The sequence below is a fragment of the Sceloporus occidentalis genome, unplaced genomic scaffold, assembly GCF_023333645.1.
Source record: "Sceloporus occidentalis isolate IW3139 unplaced genomic scaffold, rSceOcc1.0.p SCAF_7, whole genome shotgun sequence".
Taxonomy (NCBI): domain Eukaryota; kingdom Metazoa; phylum Chordata; class Lepidosauria; order Squamata; family Phrynosomatidae; genus Sceloporus; species Sceloporus occidentalis.
The window spans coordinates 97034301-97045007 of NW_028316987.1; the positions used below are offsets into that span (position 1 = coordinate 97034301).

Consider the following 10707-nt stretch of genomic DNA (forward strand, 5'->3'; position numbering starts at 1 on the left):
TTAGTACAATGATGTAGACTTGAGTCTACTAACTTGCACTTAAGTCAGAGGGCCTTATCACATGTGAAACTGGAACTCCAATCTGGAGCCCTTCTGCAGCCCTTCCGTAGCGAGGAGGAAGCAGGGCACTTCGAATCTAAGGCAATTCACGTGATTTATTATCTCATGTGAAGAATGCAATTGTGGTGATTCCTGAGTTAAAGCGGAAGAATCAGAGGCAAGGATTCATTTGAGTCTCCTTGGCTAAGCATTTCCTTTTTAAAAAATCCTTTTTGTTATTAAAATAGGGTTGCCATAGCGCCGGACCTCAAAACCGGGGGAAATGTAGGACAAAATTTTCAAATGTAGGACAAAAATGTGTCCTACATTTGAAAATTCTGTCCTACATTTTCCCTGGCAATCGAGGCGGGGAGTGGAGGCCAAGCGGCGAGGGAAAGCCTCCACTTAAGGAGACTTTCCCTCCCCGCCTGGGCCCCGGGCCTCACCGCGATCGGAGGCCAGGATCGGGGCCTCTCCTTGTTCCTGGCCCCGGCTGGGACCAGGAAGGAGGGGAGGAGGCCTGCGGTGATCGCCGCGGCCTCTCCTCGTTCCTGGCCCCCGCTGGGACCAGGAAGGAGGGGAGGAGGCCTGCGGCGATCGCCGTGGCCTCTCCTCGTTCCTGGCCCCGGCTGGGACCAGGAAGGAGGGGAGCAGGCCTGCGGCGATCGCCACGGCCTCGCCTCATTCCTGGCCCCAGTGGAGGCCAGGAAGGAGGGAGGAGGCTGCAGGGAGGCGGGGAGGTTGATGCGGCTGTGCCTAAGAGGCGCCGCCTCCCTGCAGCCTCCTCCGCCCCAGGCCTCGCTGCCCTCCTTTTCCTCCGCGCGACCATGCGCGATGGAGGAGGAGGAGGGCAGCGAGGCCCCAGGGTTGCCCAGCAACCCCGCTGCAACCGGGCTTTTCCCGGTTTTTGGCTGCACCCGTGCCGTGACCAGGCAGGTGCAGCCAAAACCGGGAAAAACCCAGTTGCAACCGGGTTATGGCAACCCTATATTAAAACCAAAAATTAATCAAATAACAAAAACAATATGATTCACAATATCAGTAATGGAGATATTGTAATATAACAGTTTCAGGTTTACAAGTTTCGTCTATCCAGAAACAGGGTTAACACAGGGCTCAAGCAGAGGAGCAAACACTCTCTAGATTAAGTATCAAAAGCGTTTCCTGTTCTTTCTTCTCCTCTTCTTCCTTCTTTCATTCATTTATATCCCCACTTTTCTCCCAAGAAGGACACTGAAGGTGACCAACAACATATTTAAAAACAATATGGATTAAAGACTGTAAGAAAAACCACAATAAAACCATCACAATAAAAGTTATTTACAAAGGCAATTCAACCATTTATAAAGTTAAAAAACATTAAACAATTAAAAAAACCCATGACAGTTCATTAAAAGACTATTGCTTGGAAGCCGTTTCCGATTTCTGGCGACCGTAAGGTGAACCATCACAGGGCTTTCTTGGTAAGATTTCTTCTGAGGGCCTTTGCTTTCCTCAGAAGTCACTCAATGGGTTTCCAATGTGAATTTGAACTCGGATCCTGATTGTCCAGCGCTCAAACCACAAAGACAGCCCCAATGACAGCCCTCCGACTGTCTTCTAAGCGTTGCTAATGATTAATCTGCTTGAGCAGCCCATTGGTTTGGGGGCAGGCGGTTCCCTTGTCAGATCCCCCATCCCAAAAAAATCACCGAAGGGAAGAGTTAAGGTCCAGAGACACAGAAAGAGAGACATAGGCTTTTCAATCTGGCCACAGATCCCTGCTTTGGAATCTGGCAGCAGAGCAATTCTCCTTGCCATGAGGATTTGGCTGGTCTTGGCGTTTTTGGCCATCGCTGCTGCAACGTCAGCAAGGCAGGTGAGACCACATTTAGCCGTTTGATGCCAAGAAAGAGATGCAAGGGACAGCAAGACGGGTCTCCTTTCTCCGAAATGCTTTGGACCAGTATTTGCATTATTTGCGTAATGAGATACCTTGCAGATAGGACCCAAGTCTGAGCACAAAATTCATTTGTGTTTGGGATATACACAAAACCTGAAGGTCATTTCATCTATAATATTGTTCATCATTTGGGGCATGAAACAAAGTTTGTGTACAGTGAAACCTCAGGAAGCAAAGAGGGTCCCTATCTCAGCCAAATATGTGGGCAACTTTTTGGATTTTGGGAGTATTTCAGATTTTGGAAATCCAGATAAGGGAGGCTCAGCCTGTAAATGGGAGGAGTGCGGACAAGAGAGATGAAGCAACCAAGTCTGCAGAGTTTGGACTGAGGACGGAGCAGACACAGGGCCCCATCTCAGCTGAAGGGGCTAAATGCCAACTACCCCATTAAAGTGGCCTTATTTTGATAGAGATGTCGAAATTGTGTAATAAGACGTAATCTAAGAGTATATTAATTTTAGGGGGAAAATATTTTTATGGAGGCTATTCTGCCCATAAATGACAAATGTAAGCTAGACCATCTCCCCATTTCTTTTTTGTAATGGCTTTCCACAGTGGGAAATAGTTGCTAGCATGAAGCTTGGAATTTCATTTTATTTTGGTTAAGTTTATCCCAAGATATCTAATTTTCCTTCTGTATTTGAAACAATTAAAAACATTGCAATATTAAAATTTAAAATTTATAACTCTTTAAAACAAAAGAAAAACAAAACAGCACCAGAGAAGGGCGCAACCGGTCTGCAATGGGGCCCAGAGGGTAAAGTGCAGCCCTGTCTTGCAAAATGGACCATGCACCGCCGCGCTCTCCATGCTTTGGCGCTTGGAAAGCCTTGGCAATCCTCGTTGTGCATGCATTTGTGAAAAGGAGTTTGCTGGTTGTGGAAATCTGTGCAAGGGAGCGGGCACACACTGACCTCTCCAATCTCTCTCTCTTTCGTGGGCCAGAACCGAACCCAGAAGAAACCACCAAGATGGCAGAAACCCTGCATTGGATGCTACACGCTTCTGGGAAGAGTAAGCATGGAGTAAACATGGCCTGGAGGGGAATGACTTGTGCCTCAAAAGCAAACCAGACCAAGTAGATGGAGTGGGCTTGCGGGGGGGCTGGGAAAATAGTGCATTTCAAGAACCAGACGTTTAAGTCCCAATTATTTCTAAACCCAAGTACTGTATTCGGTGTTTGATTCCAAGATTAATGGAGCCGGCCCAATAATTTAATTGGCCAAGTGGGTTAAAACACCAGACGCTTATCTGTGACTTCCACTTCAGGGATGTTTATTCTACATCGCTTTGGGCTTTTAGTTTTTGCCCCCAGGCCCAAGGGCAGATTATCCTTTGGGACATTTCTTCACTGCCTCACTTTTAAATGCCACTCTTCAAACATTTCTGGGCAGAACAAGATGGGGAGTGAGCTGTGTGTGTGTGTGTGTGTGTGTGTGTGTGTATCTCACAAACATTATAAATGTTTACACACACATACAATTACCTTACAGCAAACTACAAGAATAGTATTTCCCTCCTTCAGCGGATCGGTGTTTAATATTTTTCTTTGGCTGGGTTTCATTTCCTTCCTTTCTGTTCCTTTGCCCCTTACTTATTATTCTAATCTTATTTCCATCCATTTAACCAAAATTACAATAAGCTGAAAGAAAACCACAACTCTACAAATATATTCATACTGAAGCTTACTAACTTTGCTATTTCAAAATGTATACCAGCTGTGCATTAACTTTGTATTTATATTGCCCCATTATCTCTTCTCTCTCATTCATATATATATTTCTTTGCCAGAAATTGACCATAAATTTACACTGGAGGACCTAGAGATTACTAGAGAGAATGTTTGTCTAGCCATCTGTGGGTCCTCCTCCAGCATGAGGCAGATGTTGACCATAGAGCTGGACTGGAGGACCCAGAGATTCCTAGAGAGGTGCTTTTTTAGTTATGGTTTTCCCCTTCCTAGGGCTCCTGTGCCAATAATCCCAGTGACTGTGGAGGGCCCACTGGAGCCTAAATATTTATTCATAAATATAACATATTATTCTTAACCAAAGCCACAGCTATATATTCTCTAGATGGGGAGTGTTTTGTGGTTTCCACCAAGGCTAGCTAATCACAACTCTGTGCCCCGGCCTCATCTTGAAATACGAAAAACCGTTGGTTGCAGTCGTTGGGCCGCGTATTCTCTGGCTGCATCCCTTTGACAGGGACAGTCCCATTTGATCCTTTGCCATCCCACTTTTTCAACTGCTTTCTCTCTCTTTTCCCCACTTTGTTCTTGGTTTCAGTTGCTGCAAACTGAATTCAAAGAGAAAAAGGGGTTTGCACTCAGTTAAGTCAACAAGGAGGAATGAAGAGGAGGGCATGAAGTCTTTGCAAAAGCAAACTGCTGCAGCTTCTCCTAGGAGTTTATCACATGAAAGATATTAGGAGTTTATCCCATAAATATCCTAGAAAAATTGCATAACTACGTGAAACCATTTCACATGACGTTGCACAAAACTCGTCATTAAAGTGATCACAAAGAAGTATTAATGCAAACCTTTTTACTTTTGGGATTTCAGCAACAATGCATTTCCGATATTACGTTATCTGCTCAATTGCGTGTGATAACCATTTGCGCAATGACTCGCCCTTTTCGCTTTCTTTGCAAGATACTTTAAATGTGCTTTAATCTCTCTTTAATGCCAAAATTAGCCCCAGTGTGATAAACTCCCTCGTTTGTGTCCCCCCCCCCCCGCCATTGATCACTTTTGCCATCTTGACCACAATCTGATGTTGTTTGGCCATATCTGCCCCAACTTTCATCTGTGAAATCCTGGAGGATATCCATTGCTTAACTAAGGTTCCTCTGGTTCTTGGGGACAAAGTCACAGGACTGGGACTGACCACATGCTCTCCAATGTCCACTCTTTCCTCCGCAGCCTGTTCAAGCATTGGTTGAGCCTGGACCTTATACCATCCAAGGAGCAGAGCCCAGCAAAGGGGTATGTCTGGCGATGGGGAGGGTATCAAGTGGTGGGGCAAAGCCAATGTCTCTGGAGACCCCAAGCGGAGGGCTAGCAGTGGCCCTTCACCATCATATTCAACCACTGGGTCCAATGCACCCACAAAGACACATGTTTAAGAGATGAGCAGATGTTCCAGTCCCCATTAGTAGTTGTGTGAATGAATGTGGATCCAAGGATGAGAATTATCCCAGAATGATGTGGTGGCAGATCTGAGCCTCGCCAGGGAAAGCAATGCACTGGCCAAATCCAACAGCTACAGCAAGAGATGTATGGTCAGCCCTCTGCATTGGCAGCATTGACTTTTCTGGATTTGATTGATATGTTCTCTCCAGGAATCTTTAGGTATTCCAATGCAACTCTGCTGGACATTGGCCATAGAACTGCTCTGGAAGACCTAGCGGTTACTAGGGAAGCACTTCTCTAGCCATTCGTAGGTCCCTCCAGATGTTGACCATAGAGTTTTTTGGAGGACCTGGAGATTCCTGGAGAAGTGTTCTCTCAGGTTAAAAAAAGAACAGTGTTTTATTTGCAGTTTTCCACATTCACTCCTAACCCCAGAAAATGTGGAGGGCCCACTGCAGTAACTGGGGGGCAATATAAAGGCACTGCACCTCAATAGCAACTCCATTAAATTTCCATTAATTTCTAGCATTGCAGAGAGTGAGATGTTGCAGACCATCCACACCACTCATATCTGCTGTGTTTGCATTCCCTGGGTCATTTATTTAGCCTGCCCCTTCTCTTTGAGCGCCTAAATTGTTATTTCTAAATGTGCAACTGAAATTTTTAAGTTACTGCAATGCTAGTATTTTGGGGGTTTGGATACCTGAATTCAACCGAAATCCCGAGTTACTGCAACGATGTGCTGTGCCACCAAGTTGGAAGGGATTTAAGGAGATCTCCTTGCTCTTGCAATGATGCTGGCCTAGATCAGGGTTACTGTCAGGGCTGGACCGTGGGACTCAGGAGTGAAGATGGCACCTTAATGGGGCAGAGCAATGGCATCACTAGGGTTGGTGTTACCTAATGCAGACATTTGTAGTGTCATCCGCCACCCCAATGGACCGTCTGGGATGGAGGTGCAGATGAGGAGGAGGGTCTCACCCCATGGAACCCAGCTTCCCACCTCCACTGCCTCCCCCCAAAAGACCAGATGCCCCCCTGAGGAAGAACCATGTTTTAATTACAAAAGAGCTCCACCCTCAAGGAAAGAGGAAGCCACAGCAAACAGACCCTTGGCAGGACAATGGTGGAAAGGAGCCCCACGGATCAGGAGAGGGAGGCTGCAAATGGGGGAATCGGAGAAGAAGGTCTGTGGCTTCACCCCCCAAATGGGACTAGCATGCCAAGATGAGTACTCCCCTTTCTTTCAGAAGGATGGGCTTTAGGATCCCTCAATGTGCCTGGTGTCACCCATCTGATGGTGTGGTCCTCAGCCCCTGCAGCCCTTAGTGACTCCTCTGGGGCAGAAAGTCTTCCCTGGTCCAGGCAGCAGCACCACTCAGCAGTCTCCCATGTTCTCCCTGACCTTCCTCTCTCCTTCCACAGCCGCCACTTCCAGGAAGGAGGGTCAACAACGTCGGAGAGGCCACTTTGTCTCTTCTGGAGCCCAGCAAACTGGTACCTTTGCAGGTGGGATGCCTGGAAGGCAGGTGGAATAAGGGGTCACTAGGTTCCTTCTTGAAGAATCAGCGAATGGCTTTGGCCATTTTCTTTCTGCTCTGAGAAAGTCTTTGAAAACCACACACTTCCCAAATTTTCTGCATTTCATTATATAGAGTGGGGCCCTTGGTATCCATGGCTGGGGTTTGGTTCCAGGGCCCCTTGCAGATAACAAAATCTGTGGATGCTCAAGACCCATGAAATACAGTAGCATAGTAAAATGACATCCCTTATATAAGATGGCAAAATAATGGCATGCTTTTTGGAATATATATATATAGGAATATTTTAAATCTGTGGAAAAAATCTGTCGATATGGAGGGCTGATTTTCAGCCATATTTTTCTGATGAAATTATTGCATTATTTCTGCACTGCAGATGCACCCGCTGCCAAACAGGAAGGAGTTATTCACAGGATAATATCACTTGGAACACAACATTGTGTGAAAACCATTAGCGCATTGCATGATAATAACAGGTTATTCATGGGATAATCTTGGAACATGACGTCGTGTGAAACCCATTAGATCAATTGCATGATGATAACGGGTTATTCATGGGGTAATATCACTTTGAACACGACTTCGTGCGAAAACCATTAGCGCAATTGCATGATAACAACAGATTAATCATGGGATAATATCACTTTGAACACGACGTCGTGTGAAAACCATGAGCGCAATTGCATGAGAATAACGGGTTAGTCATGGGATAATATCACTTTGAACATGACGTCATGTGAAAACCATTAGCGCAATGGTTGAATTGAAGTAAGCCAATGATGAAGGAGGAAAATGGCGGGAGGAAAGAGAAACTGGGGCATTTTAGAAGAAGCTGAGAAAGTGGGACGGCGAAGGATTAATTGGGGCCATTCCTGCCAAACCAAGCCAGTTGGAGGGCAGGGTTTCATTCCTGTTGGAGATGCATTCGCTGGAACAAGGAGGCCTGGCATGGGTTGCTTCTCTTTGTGATGATCAAGAGTGGGCAATGCAAGATGATGCAAGGCCTGGGCTAGCAGCCAGGTAGGGGGCCAGGAGGAGACTGGGCATCTCATTCATTAATAGACAAGAGACAGTCACCCTCCCCATTCCCATTTGGTATAGTGATGTTGTTCAAAACAATCTGACCCCAGGGCTTTGCAGGGAATTTGGAGATCAGCTGCATCCCATGTAAATATTGACCGACTGGGAAGCTAATCATGACCTCTGTTCCTACTAGACCTTGGCAGCGCTCCCTAAATCCTCAGAATCAGGCTGGGGCTGGGCTGGACTTGTCTTTGTCAAGGACAAGGATTGGTCAAGCAGTCTGTGCCTGAAAAGAGCCGGCTTGTTGGGAAGGGAATGGCCAAGGAATGGCTACCCATGGGAGCCCTCTTCTCTGACCCCAAAATGGGGCTGGACCACTTCAGCGGCCACTTTTCTACCTTGGGGACCCTTCAAGAACTATGTGGACTGCCTGAAATGCAAAGACACAGACATACCCTTCAACTGTCCCAATTTGGCATGGACAGTCCAGATTAATCCTCTGCCATCCCACTTTTCCAGCTGCTTTAAAAATGTCCTGTATTCTCTTCTTTCCTCCTGCTTTGTCCTCAGTTTACTTTAATTGTTGCAAACAGAGTTCAAAGTACATAAGTCGTTTGTACTCATTTAAATCATTGGTGGGAGAAGAGAGGCAGGGAAAGAATCTTGCCTTTCCCAGGAGGCTCAGGCAAAAGCAAACGGCTGCTGCCCCTCCTGACTTGTCTGTTCTTCCTCATTAACAACTCGATGCAGTTCACTTGGTGCAATTCAAGATGCAATTCACTCCTCTTATCTTGCCAAAGAGGATGGTCAAGAGCTGCAAAAACAGGCTTGAATCCACATAGTGACCTAGGGCCAGACCCAACGTAAACCAGAAGAGTAGCTAATGAGAAATGTCCCCCAAATAAGATATCTCCTCCAAATAAGATTTCTCACCCAAATAAGATATCTCCCCCACAATGAGATTTCACTTCAGTTCAATTGCTAGCCCTGCAGAGAGTGAGGCATTGAAAATCATTCCCACCTAAAAACCCTGCTATCATCTGTGTCCATTGCCTTGCAGATTTTGTCTTCCCCTTTTCTTGGGATGCTTAAACTGGATTTCTAAATACTGAACTGAAGTTTTAAGTTATTGCAGCTCTAGAAATATGGGGGCGGGGGGGATTCAGAAATCTCATTTTGGAAGGGGCAATGCCCGCCTTTTGGCTCCCTTGTAGTTAAGTCCCAGCATAAGACTAAGCAAAGAGGTCCAATGGAACGGGAATCATGTTGCCTTCCTCACATTGTTGGACTGCAACTCCCATCACTCCTCCTCACCATTGGTTGTCTTGGCTGGCACCTGACAACAACTGGAAGGCCACACAATTCCACACCCTTGATTTATGTTGTTGTTGTTGTTGTTGTTGTCTGCCTTCAAGCAGTTTGTAATTTACGGCAACCCCAGGGTGGACCTTTTGTGGGGTTTTCTTGGTAAGATTTGTTCAAGTGGAGGTTTGTCATTGCCTCTTCCTCTGAGGCTGAGAGAGTGTGACTTGCCCAAGGGCACCCAGTGGGGTTCACAGCCACCAGCGATGTGTGCATATCCTCCAAAATTTCACAAGTGACAACCAGGAAACGTGCAGCCAAGGGACATCGGTGTGTGAGGTCAAGACAGCAAACATTATGAATTGGAAAGAGCAGGCAAACCAGGAGATGGGCAGCAGTTTGCTTTAGCCTGAGACAACCCAAGTGCATGATTATCTCCCCTTTGCTCCTCTCCTGCTGCAAATGAATGCAAACGACTTAAGCTGCATAGTGATTTGAATGTTGGACTGAGACTCTGGAGGCCAGGGTTCAACTCCCAGCTCAGCCATAGAATCATAAAATCATAGAGTTGGCAGAGACCCCAAAAAGGACCATCCAGTCCAACCTTCTTCTGCCATGCAGGAACTCACAATCAAAGCATTCCCAACAGACGGCCATCCAGCCTCTGTTTAAAGACCTGCAAAGAAGGAGACTGCCATGAAATCCAGTGGGTGGCATTGGGTGAGTCACATTCTCTCAGCCTCAGGTAAAAGACATGGCGGCAACCCCACTCTGAATCAACCTTGCCAAGAAAAACCCAGAAGGAACAACAACAACAACAACAACAACAACTACAACAAAGCAATGAAGCAAACTGAGGACAAAGGGGGAAGGCAGGAGGAGGGAAGAGAAATCAGGACATTTGAAAAGCAACTGAGAAAGTGGGATGGCAGAGGAATAATTTGGACTTTAAGGGGTAAGTGTGGGACGGTGGCCTTGCTCACTGACCATTCGACTGTCCCCCTTCTCTGCAGGCTGAGAGTCCGAATGCCAGGCGGACCAAGAGGGAGGAGAAGAGGTCTGGCCTGGTGAGGCGCAGAGGGAAGCAGCGGTCAAGCTCCCGTCCAGTGTGCCGGGGCTGCTATTCCGGCCTGATGATCGTCGCTCCCCCCGTCCACACGAGCAACAACTCCTTCATCCCTGTCCTGGAGAGCCATTCGGAGTCAGGCTGGGATTCCAGTGAAGAGGAGTATTTGCCACGGGGGCCAGGGACCCCTTAGGACCAGGGATTCCCCCTGTTTGAGGCTTGTTAAGAAGCATTGCCTTTCTTATAGAGACTGAACAAGGTGCCCCCCCCCAAAAAAAATCCCCTATTTCAGGGTGTGGGTCCTTCATAAAGGTGCACATCATGTCATTTATGCATCTAGTCAACATGTTGATTTTGCAGAGAAATACATGGTTAAATAAACTGAATACAATTCTTGCTAACTTAACAGTAGCTGCTTCCTGAGGGTCAGCTCTGGGGGGTCATGAATTTCAGCTGTCCCTTATGGTTTGAATCAGTATCTTGTAGCACCTTTGAACTGACTAAAGAAAGAAGTTGGCAGCATGAGCTTTCGTAGACTAAACTCTACTTCCTCAGATGCATTTGGTCCAGTTATGCATTTATGGTTTAAATAGTTTTTTATGGGTTTTCAGGCTATGTGGCTTCCAGAAAATAGCCACATCTCCCGAAAAACCCACAAAA

The 10707-nt window shown here is 46.5% G+C and overlaps 1 protein-coding gene across 2 annotated transcripts; it reads left to right on the forward strand.

Moving 5' to 3' along the window:
• Positions 1-748: 748 nt before the first annotated feature.
• On the forward strand, positions 749-10448 carry LOC149310201 (uncharacterized). 2 transcript variants are annotated; one of them, XM_089533937.1, is made up of 5 exons: positions 749-1897; positions 2927-2995; positions 4906-4968; positions 6541-6612; positions 9995-10448. In XM_089533937.1, exons 1-5 carry the CDS (start codon positions 1652-1654, stop codon positions 10238-10240), a joined length of 696 nt encoding a protein of 231 aa, XP_089390063.1. In that variant the 5' UTR covers positions 749-1651; the 3' UTR covers positions 10241-10448. The 2 variants fall into 2 exon arrangements, with proteins under 2 accessions (XP_089390063.1, XP_089390061.1); XM_089533935.1 differs by having other exon boundaries at positions 1516-1897; positions 6541-6624.
• The last annotated feature ends 259 nt before the right edge of the window (positions 10449-10707 follow it).